The following is a 20,438-nucleotide window of genomic DNA, read 5'->3' on the forward strand; positions in this document are numbered from 1 at the left end:
AGTGGGGCAGTAGTGAGCGGTAAGAAGATGGGGGGCACATGAAGGGGGGGAAGGAATGGAGAGAAAAGGGCAGGTCCAAGAAGGAATTAGGGCGGGAGGGAGGGAGGGAGAGGAGAATGATTGCCCCCAGTACATGAGGTCTTGGCCCAGCCGGCCCTGAGTGGGCTGCCAGACTGGCCCCTCCCTTGGTGCTGCCAGTACCAGCTGCCAGGCATGGGGGTGGCCCCAGAGGAGAGGGAAGCTGGGTAAAGGGAATGGAAGGCTTCCAGCGCAGCCTTGCCCAACTCCACAGGCCCCGTAGGGGGGCTCTCAGGGAGGGGGCTGGGACCCAGGCAAGGCTCAGGGAAGATGTTCCCTGCTCTGTCAAGGCATATAGGCAGTCCTAAGCTTGTGACGATTCAAGACACCCCTCCCTGGACTTTCTGAAGACAGGACCAGCCTCAGATGTGACTGGGCTGGGGTGAGTGGAGAGGCAGGATCATGTATGGACCATAGGCTGCGGACTAGGCCCTGTGCCCACTGTGGGACCCTACGCGAGCCCCCTCCCCTCTCTGGACCCCATTTCTTATCTGCATAATTTCAGGGGGTTGAAACATTTGCCTGCCAAGGTTCTTTCTTTTTTCTACTGCAGGCGGGGGTGCACAGTGGCGGGAGTGATGGAAGGAGGGGCGGTGGGGGCCCCCTGGGTGAGCTGCCTTCTCTGGAATCCCCAGTCTTTCCCCTCAATACGCTTTGTCTCTGAGATTACAAAAGCTGTGTCCCCAACCCACACAAACACACACGCGCACACACGCACACACACGCGCACACACGCGCACACACGCGCACACACGCTAAACTTTTTAAATCTAGAGACTCAAAAGAGGACAAACGCCCGGGCTGGAAGGCTGGTCCAACCCTTCCCTCCTCCCTTTTTACAGATGAGAAAACTGAGGCCCTGCTTTGGGATTTCCGGAGCCCGGGATTTCCCAGCCCTCCCACCCTCATCCTCCAGCCACTCCTGCGCCTCTTGCTCAGCACGGTCCGCGGCAGCTCAGCGGGGCCGCCGGCGAGGGCTGGCTGGGACTCCCGGGTGACCCGGCCATCCGGGCAGCCCCTGTGCTCGGCGCCAGCCCCGCCTCGCTGCCTGGGGCCCGGCCGCGGCCGCCGCCGCTGTGCACTCGCCGGGGAACTAGCCACCAAGGGCGGAGGCAGGGAGGGAGCGACCGAGGCTGGGAGGGGTGTTGGCGAGAGCTCGCGCGCTGTGTATGGTCTATCAGAGGCAGCTGACCTTTGAGGAGGAAATCGCTGCTCTCGGCTCCTTCCTGTAGTAACAGCCGCCGCCACCGCCTCCGCCGCCGCCAGGAGCCCGGGCCGGGAGCGAGCGTCAGCCCCGCAGCCGGACGGCTCTGCGCGACCAGGTGGGTGGCCCGGCCGCGCGTCCCCGGCGGCGTGCGCCCAGAGGGCGCCCCTGGCTGCTGCCCCGGCCCCCTCACCGCGGGACCCAGAGCCCGACGGCCGTAGGGGTGCAGGGGACGGTCCCCGGGACCGAGAGGGAGTTTCGGCGCAGCGCGCAGCGCAGACGAGAGACGAGGGACGCGGGACGCTGATGCAGGGAGGGGGCCGAGGGTGGACGCCATCCTCGCCGGCAGAGGGCAGGGGGCGCTGTGGGACTGGACAGTGGGAGACCTCGGGGCACAGCCTGGGGGACGCAGCCCAAGAGAGGGAGTGTCTGTCTCCTCAGCCCTCTCTCCTTAACCCCAGCCACGTGCTTACGGTGACAGAGCCGTCCGGTGGGAACCGTCGGTGGCGTTGCCCAAACGTTGGGCTGGAATATCCCCCGTTCCCAGAAATGGGGACTCGGGGTTCGAAGCAGGGTGGGGGGATTCTTGCAGCCCTCCCCAGAGGGCCCGTGGGCCTCCGCCATCAAGTTTCTCTTTCAGTTTCTAGCTGTTCCCACCCCGGGGAAGCCCCGGTGGGGCGAGGGGAGAGGAAGAGGGGGAGGGCACCTGCCTTTCGGGAGCCCCTCCCCAAGCCTCAGCGGGTTCCTCGCTGGAGGGAAGGGCGGCCTTCCCCTCCTCACCCTCTCTCTTCCCGCACAGGAAAGCGTGTCTGTGGGAGGGGAGGGGCCGGGCCTGACCGCGGTCCAGGGATGGGTGGGCATGGCAGGGCCAGGGGCAGGCCCAGCCCTCGCCTCTAACAAGGAGGCGCCTCTTCAGCCCTCTGCTCGCGCTAGGTGAACGGACATGGCGGGCTGGATCCAGGCCCAACAGCTGCAGGGAGATGCGCTTCGCCAGATGCAGGTGCTGTATGGGCAGCACTTCCCCATCGAGGTCCGGCATTACTTAGCGCAGTGGATCGAGAGCCAGCCGTGGTAGGTGCCCCTGCCTGCCGCCATCCAGGCCCCTCGGCCTTTAAGTCTCCTCTTTGTGGTTTGGTGAGATTCTGGTCCTGTCTGTCCCGCTCTGTGCAGAAGGGGCTGTGTCCTTGGGAAAGGGGAACAGGGAAATGGGGGTCTGGGATTGGAGAGGGAATGTTTCTAGACTCTGGTGCCTGTGGAGCTGCCAGGAACAAGTCTTGTGGGCACGAGCCTTGGATTTCCACGTCCCTCTTGGTGCCTGACCTCCATGCCCAAGGAGGCGTCATAGTAGGCTTCTCTCTCCTGCCCTGCCCCAAGGGATGCCATCGACCTGGACAATCCCCAGGACCGACCCCAGGCCACCCAGCTCCTGGAGGGCCTGGTGCAGGAGCTGCAGAAGAAGGCTGAGCACCAAGTAGGGGAAGATGGGTTCTTACTGAAGATCAAGCTGGGGCATTATGCCACGCAGCTCCAGGTGGGTATGAGCTTGGGGCCACGCAGCTCCAGGTGGGTATGAGCTTGGGGCCACGAAGCTCCAGGTGGGCGTGAGCTCCGGGCCATCTGCAGGGTGCGGTGTCCGCCTTCTCTTTCCAGCACCAGAACCCCTGGTTTTTTTCCTGGTTTGGCCACTGACTCACCGTATGTCCCTGAACTTATCGGCGACCTTTCTGTGCTTCGATTTCCCCCACCCCCTCTTTCTAAATCAGACCTGTCAGATTCCCCTTAGCATATTATAGAGCAAGAGGTGGGGCGTGTTTGTCCCCAAGAGAAGGGGGATGGGTGAAACTGCATTCTGGGCAGATCAGCAGAAGGGATGGGGTAGAGCAAGTCAAGATTCTGTTGTCAGAGAAAGGAATACTGACAGGTTCTAGAAATGAGGCAACGAGGCGGCCACACATCCCTCTTGCGGCTCTTTTAAAGGCTTTTCAAAGAGCTGCTGAAGTCGCGTGCAAGAGGAACAGAGTTGTCCTGGAGCCTTGAATTAAGGTTTTGGATATAAGGTGTAGCTTCTCCTTCACCTGAGGATGCGGGGGGAAGGAGTATAGGGGGGAGAGTGGCAGCAGGAAAGGGGTGAGGGTGGTAATCATAGCTGAGCATTTGTTGGAACTCACTTGAATATTTAGAGAGCCCTTCTTAAATACCAGCAGCAGGGTGCCAGAAGAATAAAAAGTCCACCCCAGAAGAGGCAGGAAACACGAGAAACTTGGTGGGAAGAGGGGAGCAGATTAGGAACCCAGGGCCAGGACTACAGTGGAAGTACCTTGACCTTGGCATTAGATGCCCTAATGAGTCATCTGCTCAGTCGTTTGCCCTCTGGACAAGTACTTAATCTCTCTGAGCAGCAGTTTTCTCATCTGTGAAATGAGGATAACAGTTTCTGCTTATGTCATAGGGTTTCTATGATGCACAAGTCAAAGGCGATGGCAGATTGGAAGTGCTTTGTACACTGTTTCTAATGCACTGCAAACCAAATATGAAGATCTGCGAGGGGAAATCAAGTCCAGGAGAGATAGAGGTTCTGGTGACAGTTCCTGAGGCTTCCCAGGGAAGCTGAGGCAGGAGCTGGAGAAGAGGAAGGGGTGGGCGTGGCTCTGCAATGGTCATGGTGGGAGCAGAGGATGGCCACTGACAGCTGCTCTTGGATTCTTTCAGAACACGTATGACCACTGCCCCATGGAGCTGGTGCGCTGCATCCGCCATATTCTGTACAATGAACAGAGGCTGGTCCGAGAAGCCAACAATGTGAGTGTCCCATGGGTTTGGGGAGAGGTTTTGGGAAGTCCTTCTACCTGCTTTTATATGTTTTATAAACACTGGCATGAGAAAACAGCAAAGAAATAAAAGACTTGGGCAAGTGTGAGAGGCAGTATCACATGCAGGTGTAGACTGACACCCGATCCCCACTCCCCGGCTTCAGTCCCTGGCTCTACTACTTACTAGCTGTGTGACTTAAGCAAGTTACTTAACCTCTCTGAGCCTCTGTCTTTTTCTATTATAAATGAGGACAGTCACAGTATCTACCCTATAGGGTTATTGTGTGATACTATGTGGGCAAAGGATAGACAAACACAAATGAAACAGAAAAGGAAGCCCTAAAAACACACATACACGTCAGGAGATGCAATCTATGTCAGTCAGTGATGGCATTACACATCACCAGGGGAAAGATTTGTCATTCAATAAATGGGGCTGGAGACAAAAGAAGAAATATCCTCCGGTGTGGTCTATGAGGGGAGGCAGAGCCGAGGTCTATGTCAGAAGAAGTAACCCGGCAAGCTCAGAGAAGCGAGGCCTAGCGAGGCAGAGCAGGGACTTGTCCCCCATGTTCTGAAATCATAAAGGCATCAGACATTGCTTGGACAATGGTACAAATGGTATATTATCTGCAATAAAGCAAAATGAATTTCATAAAATGATATCCCATAGGTAAAGACCACAGACTAGTGCCTGGAGCGAAGTCATATTTATTATTCACTTGTGGTGGAGACTGATTGCAAGAATTTGAGAGTTCATTCAGTAAACATTTATTCAGGTCTTGCTGTGCATCTGACACTGGACTAGGACGGGAAAAACAGATAAAGTCCTGGTCTCCACCTAAAGGGAATTCAGGCGATGATAGATTCTTTAGGTGTCAGCTGAGTGCTAAGCGGGCCTCTTTGGAAAAAGGGTCCAACTCAGACTGGAGCAGGCTGGCTGGTGGAGGGAAGGGTGTCCTGAGGAAAAGGATGCCCGAACTACAGTGGGGAAAGAGGGAGGAAGGAGGCAGGATGAGTTTTCTAGTCAAAAATAACAGCAGTATATGTGAGGGCAGGAAGGCGCGAGCCACCTTATGACATTCGAAGAACTGTAAGTGTTCAGTGCTACTGGGGAGAAGGGAGCCAACTGGGCAGAAGCCAGGTCACAGAGGGTCAACTGGTACAACTCTTGACTTGGTGCAATTACAGAGCTATCTGTAAATGTACAAATGAGTTCGGCTGCAATTAAGAAATACGTGCCTACGATGCAGGTCATGGTTGGGGGGAAATAATTGTTCTCCCAGTCATCAAGCTGTTCTTCAACACCTCTGGTGTCCTGGGCCTTGGGGATTTTGTGGTGCACAAGACAGACAAGGTCCTAGGCCTTAAGGAGTTCACATCCTAGTACAGGGAGGCAGACAAGAAAGAACATGCAGGCTTCCCTGGTGGCGCAGTGGTTAAGAATCCGCCTGCCAATGCAGGGGACACGGGTTCGAGCTCTGGTCCGGGAAGATCCCACTTGCCGCGGAACAACTAAGCCCGTGAGCCACAACTACTGAGCCTGTGCTCTAGAGCCCGTGCTCTGCAACAAGAGAAGCCACGACAATGAGAAGCCCGCATACCGCAAGGAAGAGTAGCCCCCGCTTGCCTCAACTAGAGAAAGCCCATGAGCAACAACGAAGATCCAACACAGCCAAAAATAAAAACAAATTAATAAATAAATTTAAAAAAAGAAAGAAAGGGGCTTCCCTGGTGGCGCAGTGGTTGAGAGTCCGCCTGCCGATGTAGGGGACGCGGGTTCGTGCCCCGGTTCCGGGAAGATCCCACATGCCGCGGAGCGGCTGGGCCCGTGAGCCATGGCCGCTGAGCCTGCGCGTCCGGAGCCTGTGCTCCGCAATGGGAGAGGCCACAACAGTGAGAGGCCCGCGTACCGCAAAAAAAAAAAAGAAAAAAGAAAGAAAGAACATGCAAGAAAAAGACACCTTCGGTAAGGGAGGTCCTATTTTAAATTGGCTCGTCAGAGAGGGTCACTCTGAAAAGGTGCCAGTGGAAGCGCCCGCAGGAAGGTTTGGTGCCGGAATGTTCCAGGTGATGGAACAACAAATACAAAGGCGCTGAGGCAGGAACACGCTTATGTATTCAGGAACAGAAAGTAGCGGGTGTGCTTGGGCAGCAGTGGTGCTGCGGGTAGGGTAGGCAGAGGCCATCGGCTAGGGCCGTGGAGGGTGTGGAAGGAGTTTGGATTTTATTCTGAGAGCAGGTCATTGGAAAGGCCCTAAAGACTTGGTTGAAGGAATAGATCCGACCAGGTTAGTTCAATGACTGGATCCACAAAGCCCTTGTGGATGCCTCCCCTGTCACTTCACTTGGGGTCTCCAGGATGCCACCTGTGAGCGGTTCACCCTCTTCCCTCAGTCACAAGAAGGTCTCGAGTGAGGACACAGATGATGTGTGTTCACACAGCCTTGTCCCCCACTGTGTCCCCAGCACCTAGCACAGGTGGCATCGTGGCATCGGGTCAGCGAATGACTACGAAATGAGGGGTCATCATCATTAGTAGGAAAACCCAGGTAACTCCTGGGACATGTTGAGTTCTAGTCTCTCCAGAGAGAACCCAGATGGCCCCTGTGTGGGATACTCTGGTGGAGGTTAGAACTGCAATAGAAGTTTCTTCCATGCTTTATGAAGATGCCATAGTCTGCCAGGTCACCTGTTTCTCTTCCTCCACCCCCATTCTGGCAAATGACTCTCCTTCTGACTCAAAGTACCCTTCCTTCTTATTCTAGATCTGGCATCTGGTGTCTGTAGTGTTGGCGTTCCCCAGGGCCTGAGGTTTTCTGCCATCCTCACTGCCCAGTTTACTGCTGCCCACACTCTCCCCTGATATGTCTCCAGGGTAGTTCTTCTTCTGGGATCCTGGTTGATGCCATGTCCCAGAAACACCTTCAGATCAACCAGACACTTGAGGAGCTGCGACTGGTCACACAGGACACAGAGAATGAGCTGAAGAAGCTGCAGCAGACTCAAGAGTACTTCATCATCCAGTATCAAGAGAGCCTGAGGATCCAGGGTGAGGCTGGTGTGGGAGGGCAGCGTGTGTCTGGGGGACGGGAGTGAGACCACTTTGTGAACTCCTGCAGGGTTGGGGCTAGATCCACGTCCGTCTCCCCAGAACCTGATCCAAAGCTTGGGAGGAGTAACGTTCCCAGTGATGGAGCCCCTGCTATGGGCCAGGATCCAGGCTAAAACCTTTGCATGCATTATTCACTACAACCTTTACAACAGCCCTAAAAAATAGGTAGTTGTATTATTCCTGTTTTGCAGATGATAAAACTGATGTTCAAAGAGAACACGTAATTTGGCCTGGGTTTCTTTAAATTTATTTTCTTTATTTTTGGCTGCATTGGGTCTTCGTTGCTGCGCGTGGGCTTTTCTCTAGTTGCAGAGAGCGGGGCTACTCTTCGTTGTGGTGCGCAGGCTTCTCATTGCAGTGGCTTCTCTTGTTGTGGAGCACGGGCTCTAGGTGCACAGGCTTCAGTAGTTGTGGCACACGGGCTCAGTAGTTGTGGCTCACGGGCTCTAGAGTGCAGGCTCAGTAGTTGTGGCGCATGGGCTTAGTTGCTTGGGCTTGAACCTGTGTCCCCCGCATTGGCAGGCGGATTCTTAACCACGGCGCCACCAGAGAAGCCCTGGCCTGGGTTTCTTGCAAGTTGCAGAACTGGATCTTAACTAGAGATATGTCATAAAATCATTATATTTTAACCAATATTCAGTGAATATTTCAATGAATGAATCAATGAAAGAATGAATATGGACAAAGTGTTCCCCAGTCAAAGGGAGGACTTAGGTTGGGAGTCCCCTGGTTGAACCAGGCTGGGGAGAGGTGGAACTCCAGGAATGCCCCTTCTTGAGCCTAATAGGAGGTAAAGATGGGAGGAGGAGGTGACAGTGGAAAATTCTCCTGTCTCCTAGGTCTATAATTTGCTAGTGACTGCCATGATAAGGGTGTAGGGAAAGAAAAATTAACTCAGAAGAAATTCACCCCAGGTACACTTTTAAGAGTCTTGAAATGTGGCTCATCTTCCTTCACTTCAAATTGACCCCAGAGCTGTACCACCCCATTCTAGTGAGAACAAGAAGTATCAAACTGCCTTTTCCTTCGCTCTTCTATTTTTGGTGTCTTAAGGTAGAACCATAGGTCATTGATTTTAGACCTTTCTTCTTTTCTAATGTATATATTCAGAGCTATCAATTTCCCTCTCATCAGTGCTTTAGCTGCATCTCATCATTTTGGATATGCTGTATGCTCATTATCATTCAATTTGAAATGCTATCTAATTTCTCTTCTGATTATTTTACCCATATACTATTTAGAAGTATATTGTTTAATTTCCAAATATTTTGTGTTTTTCTAGATGTCATATCATTATTGATTTCATTTTCATTTCATTGTTAAATTCCACTGTTGTCAGAGAACATACTCTATATGATCTCTTCTTGTAAATTTATTGAGACTTGTTCTATGCCCCAGCATATGCTCTGTGTTGGTGAATGTATTTTGTGGACTTGAATGTATGTTCTGAAGTTGTTTTATTTTAAGATAGCAATAATAAATTCAATAATGTTAACATATATAACATAATATATGATGTTAACATAATAAAGTTAAAAAAACCCACACCAAATTTAGTGAGTAGAGTGGCATTGCTTTACATTTTTGCAAATCTCTTTAATGTTAGGCTTAATAGGAGATAGCTGGAGCTGGCTTTCAGTCTGTTGTAACATCACATATCTTGTAACCTCTAGAAAACTCTGCTGTATGCTTATAAGTGAATAAGAGAAAAAAAGGTAAATAAGGTCCTATGACTTTATGAAAATAGTCCTGGCTTGGTGGACCTCCTATAAGGGTCTTAGGAACCCTTCAGGGATCCTTGGTTCACACTTTAAGAATCACTGATATATCTTTATTGATTTTTTTGCCTAATTGTTCTATCAGATGCTGAAAGAGAGGTATCAAAATCTCCTATAGTATTGTGTAATTTTCCAATTATTTATGTAAATATTTCTTTTATGTATTTTTGAAGCTTTGTTATTAGATGCATATACATTGAGAATTATTATGTCATTCTGATTGATTGACACCTTAATACTTACGAAATATCTTTCTTGAGCTCTGGTAACACTCTTTGCCTTGAAGTCTACTTTATCAGATATTAGTATTACTCCTCCAGCCTTCTTATTCTATTTTTAAATAGAAACATATTTTTATCCATGCATTTTAACATTTGAAATGTAGACAACATATAGTTGAGTCCAGCTTTTTTATTTATTCTGACAATCTTTGCTTTTAATTAAGGTGTTTAGTCCATTAATATTTAATGTAATAGCAATTGAGGTCCCCATGTTAATATTTATTTTGTTTTGTCCCTTTTCAGTATTTGTTCCTCTGTTCTTCCTTTTAATTGTTTAAATTTTTTAAGATTCTATTTTAATTTAACAACTTAAGCTTTCCTCCTACCTTGCCCTGTCAGTGTTTTCTGTACTCTGAGACTAGCACATTGCCTGAATCATAGCAGCTGTTGAGTAAATGTTGGGGGAATAATTCTAGCAGCTCTTCTTCAGATCTGAATCCGTCCCAGACTGACCCGAAAGAAAGGAAGGCCCTCCTGCTACATTAGGGAGCAGGACATTTCAGGCTATTATTTCTACCCAAGGCCGTTGACTGGTTGACAGTATTGATGATCCTGTTCTGGGGTTTTCTGCTTCCTACTTGTGAGGTTGGGTTTCGATTCTGGTTTGGGTTTGTCCCCATCGTGCAATGTCAGTTCAGTCTCATTGATCAAGTGCACCCATCAGAAACACAGACGACTGATCCGTGTGTGCAAGGGAAGTCTCAGCTCCCTCCAGTGGAGCAGACATTGCCTCAAGTGTCCTGGCGTCCTTCCCAGAAGCTTCTCCAATTTGCCAGGAGAGACCTAAGTGGGTCACTTGCATAAGGAGGCTGGGCCTGGTGTTGGGATCCCCACCACCTCCCTGTGGGCGGCAGGATTCCGAGGTGGCTCTCCAGATTCTTCTGCTGTGTTCCTTACCTGCTCCGTCCCCCGCAGTCATGTGAGAGCCATGTTTCTAAGTTCTCTTCTAGTTCTGGGCCTTCCTGGCTGTCTAGGGTTGCTTTAGTGTGTCCTTAGTTGCTTTTGTGCGTCCGTAGGGCAGGGCCTCGGTCAGTGTGACATGGCCCTCAGAGGCCTGCCGGGAACTTGACCAAGACCTGCTGACTGACGCTCTCATCTTCTTGACTCAGCCCCAGTAAGGACCGTGGGACGTTCCAAAAGCCTATTGGTGGGGGTAGGAATGCCAGCATCTAGGATGGTGATTGCCTGTGGAGGGAGGGATGGGGATGCCGGCAGGGGAGGGTGTACAGGTGCTTAACTGTGGAAATGTCTACTTTCTTAAGCTGGCGTCTTGGTACACAGGTGTTCCTTGTATCATCCTTTCTATCAATACTTGCCTAGGTCTTAAGTATTATATAACAGATTTTTTGAAAAGGCCTCGTCAGTGAGGCCTCGTTACCTTATTCCTGCCATGGATGAGATGCCTGACAGCTGGTGTGGAGAGAAGCTGCCTCCCTCTCTTGAGAGAATCTTGCTGCTTTCGTGTCCCCAGTGGCCCTGGACACTCTGTCTCCCTCCCTCTTCCGGCTGGTCTGCTGAGCTCACAGTGACCCAACCTGGACAAACATGTTAGGCCCCTTCAGCACCTGGAGAAACCCCCCCACACTTCCCCGAGGAGAGGCTGCTGCGCTCAGCCCCGCGGAGCAGGGCCTTCCCGATGCGGCTTTGTCCTGTGAGCTGCTCCACCAGCCTTTAATCCCGTCCTGTAACCCACTGACCGTGAGGACTGACTCTCACCTGGAGCTGATGGTGCCAGGCAGCTTCCTGAGTATTTTCTGCATCATTGCTTATTTAGCGTCACAGCAGCCACTGAGGCAGGTGCCGTGATTCTCCCATTTTACACCTGGGGAAGCTGAGGCATGGGAGAGTGAGGTGATTTGCCCGAGTTCACCCGCCTTTTAAACGGCGAGGACACACTTCAGACCAGGCAGGGTGGCTCTAAGCCGGCCCCCGCGTGGGGAGAGGAGGGCTGGGCGGGCAGGGAGGCCATGAGCTGGCTCCTCCCCAGCTGTACCCCGAGCTTCCGTCTCCCCACTCCCCAAGGGGAGCTCAGAGTCGGGGGGCCAGGGGACAGAGCCCACTCATCTTTGGGCGCCATGGCTGTGGAACCCTGACTGGCCACTTGTCAGCTGTGTCCCCTCCAGGGTTTTGCCTCCAGAACAGGTGAGTGCAGTTCTGCCGGGCTTCCAGCTGGACCCGGGGAGGTCATGGTTGTGGGTGTCCTGTCCCCTCCTCCAGCTCAGTTTGCCCAGCTGGCCCAGCTGAACCCCCAGGAGCGTCTGAGCCGGGAGACGGCCCTCCAGCAGAAGCAGGTGTCCCTGGAGGCCTGGCTGCAGCGCGAGGCCCAGACGCTGCAGCAGTACCGCGTGGTGAGTGGGCTCTGCGTCCCTCCCCTCCCGGGCGTGGACCTGAGGGAGGGAGAGAGCCAGGAGGAGAGCAGGACCCAGCAGAGCAGGAGGCCAGAGCCTTCCCCCCTGTGTGGGCACGCAGGGCAGAGCAGGTCGGCAAGGGGTGAGGGGAGGCCCTGCGGGGTGTTCTGAGAGCCCAGAAGGGCCTCTCCCCCCGCCTGCCCCACAGGAGCTGGCTGAGAAGCACCAAAAGACCCTGCAGCTGCTGCGGAAGCAACAGACCATCATTCTGGATGACGAGCTGATCCAGTGGAAGCGGCGGCAGCAGCTGGCGGGGAACGGAGGGCCCCCCGAGGGCAGCCTGGACGTGCTACAATCCTGGTAGTGGGTGTGGGGGGCCAGGCGGGGGCAGCAGGGGCTCAGCGTGGCGCCACCGGCTGCAGTCCTGCTCCTGTGTTTCCGTGAGCAGCCGGCTGCCTCTGTCGGGGCACAGGTCTCATTTCACCAGTGGTCTGGTTCCTGATGCAGACTTTGGTGCCCCCGTCCTGTGCCACCTTCCCCGGGAGGGGCGTCCCTGGGTGAGGGAGTGGGGTGGGGCCAGGTGTGCAGAGCGACGCTCAGGCTGGTTGGACTCAAGTCAGGGTCGCTCCTCCTGTGAGTTTCTTTGTGTTTCTGGAAGGCAGGGCAGCCGTGCTCTGCTCAGCGGACAGGCCGGGCGGCTAAGGCGCCGAGCCTTCCTGGGGGTGGAGCTGGGTCTGGGCCTTCTCCCCAGCCTGGGAGCCTTCTGGCTTCTGGCCTGGAGGAAGGGGCTGAAGGCTTTGTCCTTCCCTTTGGCCTCGGGGCTCCCGTGCAGGTGTGAGAAGTTGGCGGAGATCATCTGGCAGAACCGGCAGCAGATCCGCAGAGCTGAGCACCTCTGCCAGCAGCTGCCCATCCCCGGCCCCGTGGAGGAGATGCTGGCTGAGGTCAACGCCACCATCACAGACATCATCTCAGCCCTGGTGACCAGGTGATTGCTGCCTCTTGGCCTCGCCCAGGCCCCATCCGGTTGGCCTGGGTCGCGGGCAGCAGGGTCTTTACAGACAGGGCGCTCTGGCTTGAACCCTTCCGTCTGTGCCTCACACCCTCATCCCATCCCCCTCTGTCGCCTGTTGCTGTGGCCTCTTGCGGTTCACCTTGCCCGGTTTCTCTCGTGGACACTGTATGGGCTTGTTCCCCCCATTTCAGCTGTTGAGTTCATCTCACTGCCTCCCCTCCTGCCAGCTCCCCCGACTCGCAGTGGCCCCCCCGGGACCGGGGGCTGTGCCACAAGCCCTTCCTTTGCCTGCTGTGCCCAGCGCAAGGTGGCCTCGCCACGCGGAGGGAGGGAGCGGAGCGCCGTCCCTTGAGGCGTCACCTGGTCACTTGTGTCCCCGCAGCACGTTCATCATCGAGAAGCAGCCCCCTCAGGTCCTGAAGACCCAGACCAAGTTCGCAGCCACCGTGCGCCTGCTGGTGGGTGGGAAGCTGAACGTGCACATGAACCCCCCCCAGGTGAAGGCGACCATCATCAGTGAGCAGCAGGCCAAGTCGCTGCTCAAGAACGAGAACACCCGCAAGTACGTTGCCCTGCTCCCATCTACCCCTCCCTCAGCTCAGCCTCTGTTCTACAGCAGGCGTCCTGGGTGATGGGGACAGCATGGCCTCCCCCTCCGAAACCCTTTGTCCTGCACTGCGATGTGGCCCCGTGTCGCTCCAGGTCACTCTGTCTGTCCTGGCGTACACTTCGCACACATAGTAAATCAACAAGGATTTCGCTGCTGGGTGTCCCAGGACCTGTGCTGAGCACTGAGACACAGCTGTGATCCACACAGAACTTGGTCCTGTCCCTGCCCAACCTCGAGACAGAAAATTAAAATAAAGCAATATCACAGCGCCTGCAGTACATGGGTAGTCAAGGAGGGCCTTTCTGAGGATATATTTGAGTGGAGACCTGAATGAGAAGGTCAAGAGTGTTTGGGGAGGGCTTCCCTGGTGGCGCAGTGGTTGAGAGTCCGCCTGCCGATGCAGGGGACGCGGGTTCGTGCCCAAGTCCGGGAGGATCCCGCGTGCCGCAGAGCGGCTGGGCCCGTGAGCCATGGCCGCTGAGCCTGTGCGTCCGGAGCCTGTGCTCCGCAACGGGAGAGGCCACAACAATGAGAGGCCTGCGTACTGCAAAAAAAAAAAAAAAAAGAGTGTTTGGGGAGATAGGAAGGGCAAGTACAGAAGTCCCGAGGCAGGCACTGAGCGTACGTGTTCAGCAAACAGACAAGGCAGTGGGCTCGCTTGTCCTGAGTGAGGCCAGGGAGGTGGGCAGGGGTTGATCTCGGGAATCTTTGTAGGCTGTGGTCATGATTTTTATCTCAGGTGCGCTAGAAACTGCCGAAGGCCCCCACATCAATCTTAAATTATTTATTTGTTTATTCATTCATTTATTTATTTATTGGCTGCGTTGGGTCTTTGTTGCTGCCCGCAGGCTTTCTCTAGTCGCGGCGAGCGGGGGCTGCTCTTCGCTACGGTGCGCAGGCCTCTCATTGCGGTGGCTTCTCTTTGCTGCAGAGCATGGGCTCTAGGCACGTTGCTTCAGTAGTCGTGGCACGTGGGCTCAGTAGCTGTGGCTCGGGGGCTCAGTAGTCCCCACATCAATCTTGATACCCAAGGAGTTTCAGTGATAGAGACACAGGCCCCACCCTTGGAGACTTTGCTCAGGTGCTCTCAGGTTGATGAGAAAGTGAGCCCAGGGACACTCGGAGAAATGCTCTTAGGGGAGGGGCAGGGGCTGCTGGCAGGGCTTTCTGGAGAAGTCTGGGCCCAGGGTGCAGACAGGGTGGTGCTCCTGGCCTGGGTCCAGTAGAGATGGGTTCCTCTCTGCTTCGCAGTGAGTGCAGCGGAGAGATCTTGAACAACTGTTGTGTGATGGAGTATCACCAGGCCACAGGCACCCTCAGCGCTCACTTCAGGAACATGGTGAGGACTGGGCCCCGCCCACGGAGGGAGGCCTGCCCAGAGCCGAGTCCTCTAACCAGCGGCTTTCTCCTCGTTCCCCTCTGACCTCCTGCAGTCGCTGAAGAGGATCAAGCGCGCTGACCGGCGAGGCGCGGAGTCCGTGACAGAGGAGAAGTTCACGGTCCTGTTTGAGTCTCAGTTCAGTGTTGGCAGCAATGAGCTTGTGTTTCAGGTGAAGGTGAGACCCGGCTCCCCGTCTCCTTGCAGGCTGCCCGGCTGGCTTGGGAAAGCCAGAGACTTGAATCCTCACACAGGCTCAGTCCAGTTACCCCGTGATGCTCTCAGAAAACCTAATGTCACCCTGCTGGTGCCCATTTGCGAGGTTTTAAGCCCGCACCAGCCCGCAGAGTTTAGGCAATGGGCCAGGAAGAAGTGTGTTGTGTTTTTTGTTTGTTTTTGGTTTAGTTTTGCTGGGAGGGGCTTGAGGAATGAGGGTTGGGGGTCTCCCCCTAGAGGAGGGCAAGACGGTGGTCATATGCCCTCACCCCTCATTCCCTGGATTCCCGTAGACCCTGTCCCTTCCTGTGGTTGTCATCGTTCATGGCAGCCAGGACCACAATGCTACTGCCACCGTGCTATGGGACAATGCCTTTGCTGAGCCGGTGAGTCCCCATGAGACCCTCACCTCGGCCCCTCGGAGCTTCCCAGGGTCAGCCCCAACCCCAGGGCCCCTGCTGAGTGGTCTTCCCCAACGCTAGGGCCAGACCAGAGGTCAGGGGGCAGCTGGTGTGAACAGCCTGCCCTCGGCATGTCCTAGGCTCTGTCTGGGCTCTGGGTCAAGGGACTGGGGTCTCCTAGGTCTGTGAGCGTGGTCTTGGGGTTCTGGTCCCTGATCTCTCTCCCCAGGGTCCTGGTCTGGGTCTCCATCCCTGTATGCCCACCCCTCTGCCCCTGCCCCCAGCCTTTCTTTCCCTTGCATTTTTGTCCCCTTTTCTGGACCTTTCTCAGTCCCCTCTACCTCTTGGTATCTGTGTCTGTGTGTGTGTAAATATCTCCTACTCCCTCAATCTGCCTTTTTTTCCTTTCTTCTCTCCCCACCAGGGCAGGGTGCCGTTTGCAGTGCCTGACAAAGTCCTGTGGCCGCAGCTGTGCGAGGCGCTCAACATGAAATTCAAGGCCGAAGTGCAGAGCAACCGGGGCCTGACCAAGGAGAACCTCGTGTTCCTGGCGCAGAAGCTCTTCAACAGCGGTAGCAGCCACCTCGAGGACTACAACGGCATGTCCGTGTCCTGGTCCCAGTTCAACAGGGTGAGGGACGCCGCCCGCTGCCTGCCTGGGACCACCCTGCCACCCTTCCCCCACCTCACACACAGGTTACTGCCCCTGGTCAGTGGCCCCCCCTCTACCCCCCTCCCCCCTCTTCTACAACCAGGAGAGACGGGGGCTAGTACCCCAAGGAACGCAGGCAGCCATGAGAGCCGAAGCAGGACGATGGAAGGAACCCGGAGCTGGGAGTCAGGGTCCCTGGGCTCTAGCCCTCGATGTGTTAACTAATTGGCCAGGCCCCTTCCCTCCTCTGTGCTGCGCTTTTCCCATCTGTAAAGCGAAGGGGCTGGGCAGGAATAACTTTGGAGGTCTTATCCAGCTTGGACAATTCTTTGCACCTCCGGCCCCCACCCCGTGGGGTTGTCCCGGACCCCTGTGTCTGCGAGGCAAGAGGCCAGTGTACTCTCTGGTTCCCTAGGATATGAGCAGGGGCTGTGGCAGTTTGCTGGAGTGTGGGGCAAGTCGGATGAGGAACTGGGAGAAAGTCTGGGTGAGGACAAGAGGGCACTGAGTGTTCCCTGAACCACCCGTGACGACAGGGGCACAAGCCCTGACTTGGGGTTTCCTGGGGACTCTCAGGAGAACTTGCCAGGCTGGAACTACACCTTCTGGCAGTGGTTCGATGGGGTCATGGAGGTGCTGAAGAAACATCACAAGCCCCATTGGAATGACGGGTGAGAGGAATGGGGTCTGGGAGGTCATGGGCTCAGGGGACAGTGGCTGCTGCCAGCAGTGACACTGTATGCTTGATGCACCCAGGGCCATCCTAGGTTTTGTGAATAAGCAACAGGCCCATGACCTGCTCATCAACAAGCCCGACGGCACCTTCTTGTTGCGCTTTAGCGACTCAGAAATAGGGGGCATCACCATTGCCTGGAAGTTTGACTCTCGTGAGTTCCCTACGTGCCCACACTCTAGCCCCAGTGGCCCTGTCTTCCATTTCCTCGTTGCCTATTCTCCATCAGGCCTGCATCCTTAGAAGGTATCCGGTGGGAGACATGGGAACTGAGCTTGGAGGGTGGGAGGAGTGTTGCTCAGAAGCACTTTCCCTCTCTGTTGTTTTCCACTGGGGAGAACCTAAAATCATTGGCCTCCTGGACTCCAGAACTGCCAGGCGAGTCCTTCTCTGCCCTGACCCAGCCTTGTTGGTATCTGCTTGCCCGTGGTCATTTCATCGCCCTATGCCGAGGAGCACAGGGGTGGGGTTGCCGTGCAGGCTAGTAAAAGCCCTGATGTCTCTGCAAGCCTGCCCTGAAGCCCCACAGCTCTGATCCTCCTCCCCAGGGCGGTGGGTTGTGGGAATGAGCTTGGCCTTTTCACAGCTGACCGTAACCTGTGGAATCTGAAGCCGTTCACCACGCGGGACTTCTCCATCCGGTCCCTGGCCGACCGGCTGGGGGACCTGAGCTATCTCATCTACGTGTTTCCCGACCGGCCCAAGGATGAGGTCTTCTCCAAGTACTATACTCCTGTGCTCGGTGCGTGCTGCCCAGATACTCCCCGGGCTAGGCAGTTGGGACGCCCCAAGAAGAGCCGAGGGGCCGTTTCCCCTGTGGGTGTTTGTCGGTGGGATGGTGCAAGGCACGTGGAGAGGATTTCAGGGCTCACAACTGAAGAAAAGGAAAGCAAAACCTCTGACCTAGCTTTCTTCCCTGCAAAGCAAAACACTGAGTGGGACTCACTTCTGTGCCCTTGGAGGAAGAGGCTGCAGGGCTGGGGGAGGAGCCGTAATGCAAACCCACAGATAGTGCACGACTCCCATCTCGATCAGCTGCCCTCACCACTCTCCACCCTCAAACCTACCCTCAAGTTGAGTGTAGGAAGCAAAATGAGACTGAAGCCAGGGCCTGGGTGGTGTTTATTGTCAGCGGGTGTTTATTGGGAATCTGTGGGAAATTTCATCCCTGCTGAGGCCGCATGGCAATGTGGGGGGAGGCAGACTGCATAGGTGGGTTTCCACTCCCCTGGGAGCTCCCAGAGACTTCAGTTCTCATCACCGTTCTCCCCCCGCCCTCGGCAGCTAAAGCAGTGGACGGATACGTGAAGCCACAGATCAAGCAAGTGGTCCCTGAGTAAGTGTCCCGGGTCCAGCTCTGGTCTCCTGCTGCCTCTCTTCTCCTCTCACCCCCCCCCCCCCCCCCCCCCCCGGCACTTGGCTCTCCTCACCCCTCACCGCCAGCCCTCCTGGGGAGGGAGCTGGGCTTGGTCACCAGGGCGTCGGTACCCAGGGCCCCGCTCCTGCAGCCAGGGCCCCAGGCTCAGTGGGCACTCTGTCCTTCCGCACCTGAAAAAGACACGAAGGTGGCCCCCGAGCCCCTCGCCGCTGAGGCTGTGCTCTGCTTCCTCTCGCAGGTTTGTGAGCGCCTCTGCGGACTCTGCCGGGAGCAGTGCCACCTACATGGACCAGGCCCCCTCCCCAGCCGTGTGCCCCCAGGCTCATTATAACATGTACCCACAGAAGTAGGTTGTGTTCTCCTGGGGCTCCGAGGGGAGGAACTGGGCACTTGGCCTCAGGCTGGGCACCAGAGGGCTGGTGGGCAAGGAACCCAGAGCTCCTCTAGGTCGGAGACCGCCCAGGCCAGGCCGGGCTCTGGCACATGCCCAGGTGCAGGGTGGGTGAGGTGAGCCAATGAAAAGCATAGAGCATTTTTGAAACTACACGTAGCAGGGTCCTTGCTCTGGTGCTGACTAGCTGTGTGACCTTGGGGAAATTACTGAGCCTCTCTGATGCTCAGTCTCCTCATCTGTAAAATGGAGGCAAAAAGACCTACCACGTGGGACTGGGGTCAGGATTAAGTGAGAGAGTGCAGGTAGAGCATTTAGCCCAGATGAGACTGTTATAAGGGCTTGATACAGGGTAGCTATGGATGGGGTAGTTGTTCTTAGGAGCTGTGTGGGAACAGGGTGTCAATTGCTCCTCTCTGGAGTTCCCAGAGAAGAGAATTAATTCTCTTCCAAGCTGTGGGTGGCCTGCTGCCGTGGGATGACCGCAGGCTTGGACGTCACAAAGACCGGAATTCCAATCCTGACTCCACCAGCCAACCAGGTGGCCCTGAACAAGTTTCCTAGCATGACTGAGTCTCAGTTTCTTCCTCTATAAAGTGGAGTAAATACCTGCCTTATGGGTAGCTGTGAGGGTTGGTGTAACGTGGTTGAAAGGCCCAGGCCTTCATAGGTGCTCAGTGAATGGTGCCTGGGGTTTCACGGGTAGCTCATTCACCCAACTACCTCATTCCCCTGAGATCGCTCCATGAGGTTGTGAGCGATGAGACTAGAACTGGGGTGTCTCCCAACAAGCCAGTGACTGACTTATTCAACGTGGGGTGTGAGAGTCTAGCCAGAGCGGGTCCTGCTCCCATGAGACTCTGGTCTGAGTGGGGAGCAGGCTGGACGCTGTCCCCCAGGAGCTTGGGGCTGTGAGGCATGCCAGCTCCCTCTGACGTCCCTCTCTCTCTACCAGCCCTGACCCCGTCCTCGACCAGGATGGAGAATTCGACCTGGATGAGACCATGGATGTGGCCCGGCACGTGGAGGAACTCTTACGACGCCCTATGGACAGTCTGGACCCCCGCCTCTCCCCGCCTACTGGGCTCTTCACCTCTGCCAGAGGCTCGCTCTCGTGAATGTTTGTTTGAACCCTGCACTTCTCTTTGGAAACGTGCAGGGTTCATATTCATTGTGGTTTTGTTTCTGTATCGCTGTGCATATTGATGCCTTTGCCGGCAGCACGTGTCCACATGCATATGCGCACGTTTGTGTACAAGGTGTGCCTGCCTCGCCTTTGCAGTCCTAGGTATGTGGCTGCCTTTTTCTTCAGATGGAGGCATTCCAAGAGCCCACTGGGTCTGTCTGTTGTGGAAGAGACTGAGCTGCTTCTGTAGTTGCAGGTACGCCGGGCAGGCAAACCTATTCCTGCCAGAGCCTTTGTCTGCTCAGTAGCTATTTGAATGGAATGATTCAAGAAGGGAAAGGAGACAGGTAACGTCTCTAAGCTCAAGTTTTACTCCTGGGTTAGATGCTTTGCCTCCCAAGTGTGTGTGCATATATATATACGTGCATCTGCTCTCGTACAGAGCAACATACATGTTGGTCTCTTGGTTCTTCCCCTCAGGATGGAGGTTGGAAGAATCAAGAGACCAGTTCTGAGTGATATTTTATACTTTATCTAATGACTATGGACTCCAGGCTTTTTGTGAACTGAGAGCTAATCTAGGCCATCCGCGGTCATGTCCCTAACACGGCAGAAATGGGTCTTTTGCATCGGGCCTATCAGAGCTGCTGTGAGGATGGAGTTTCTTGGCCTCTTGGTCCCCAGCCAGGGGGCTCCAGCTTCAAGTGTATAATGCTGCTGCCCACATTCCTGCTCTTTCCATCCCATATCCCCTTCCCTCCATCTGGCCCCAGCCTTCTTTCCTCACCTCTCTATCTGCAACCTTGCTTACTTATGGAAGAGGTGGGGGTGGGGAGTGGGGGAGGGACTGGTCGAGGATGTGGTGAACAGGAGGCCCAGGACTTGCAGTGTTGGTCCCCTAACCCCTCCTGGAAAAACCCTGCA

At 55.0% G+C, this 20,438-nt stretch overlaps 2 protein-coding genes across 4 annotated transcripts in view; one reads left to right on the forward strand and one right to left on the reverse strand.

Moving 5' to 3' along the window:
* The window catches only part of STAT5B (signal transducer and activator of transcription 5B), a 72,511-nt gene extending 71,122 nt beyond the window's left edge, over positions 1–1,389 (reverse strand). The window contains exon 1 of the mRNA XM_067715004.1: positions 1,271–1,389. The gene's annotated coding sequence lies outside the window, so the exon portion shown is untranslated. The remainder of the gene's footprint in view (positions 1–1,270) is intronic.
* STAT5A (signal transducer and activator of transcription 5A) lies at positions 1,247–19,653 on the forward strand. 3 transcript variants are annotated; one of them, XM_067715000.1, is made up of 19 exons: positions 1,247–1,400; positions 2,199–2,353; positions 2,657–2,813; positions 3,992–4,081; positions 6,970–7,144; positions 11,484–11,614; positions 11,823–11,974; positions 12,447–12,602; positions 13,012–13,191; positions 14,491–14,578; positions 14,673–14,795; positions 15,127–15,219; positions 15,659–15,865; positions 16,463–16,557; positions 16,643–16,773; positions 17,206–17,361; positions 17,904–17,955; positions 18,236–18,343; positions 19,344–19,653. In XM_067715000.1, the coding sequence occupies exons 2-19, from the start codon at positions 2,226–2,228 to the stop codon at positions 19,504–19,506; spliced, it is 2,385 nt and encodes a 794-aa protein (XP_067571101.1). In that variant the 5' UTR covers positions 1,247–1,400; positions 2,199–2,225; the 3' UTR covers positions 19,507–19,653. The 3 variants fall into 3 exon arrangements, with proteins under 3 accessions (XP_067571101.1, XP_067571103.1, XP_067571102.1); XM_067715002.1 differs by having other exon boundaries at positions 14,673–14,789; XM_067715001.1 differs by having other exon boundaries at positions 1,267–1,400; positions 2,216–2,353.
* Positions 19,654–20,438: the final 785 nt, after the last annotated feature.

Source organism: Pseudorca crassidens, chromosome 19, assembly GCF_039906515.1.
Source record: "Pseudorca crassidens isolate mPseCra1 chromosome 19, mPseCra1.hap1, whole genome shotgun sequence".
Taxonomy (NCBI): Eukaryota; Metazoa; Chordata; class Mammalia; order Artiodactyla; family Delphinidae; genus Pseudorca; species Pseudorca crassidens.

Excerpts from the sequence above, each read along its gene's own strand:
- STAT5A (XM_067715000.1), top strand. The coding sequence starts at position 2,226 with ATGGCGGGCTGGATCCAGGCCCAACAGCTGCAGGGAGATGCGCTTCGC. Across the intron at positions 13,192-14,490 it reads AAGAACGAGAACACCCGCAA|TGAGTGCAGCGGAGAGATCT; the intron begins GTACGTTGCCCT and ends TCTGCTTCGCAG. Across the intron at positions 16,774-17,205 it reads TGCCTGGAAGTTTGACTCTC|CTGACCGTAACCTGTGGAAT; the intron begins GTGAGTTCCCTA and ends GCCTTTTCACAG.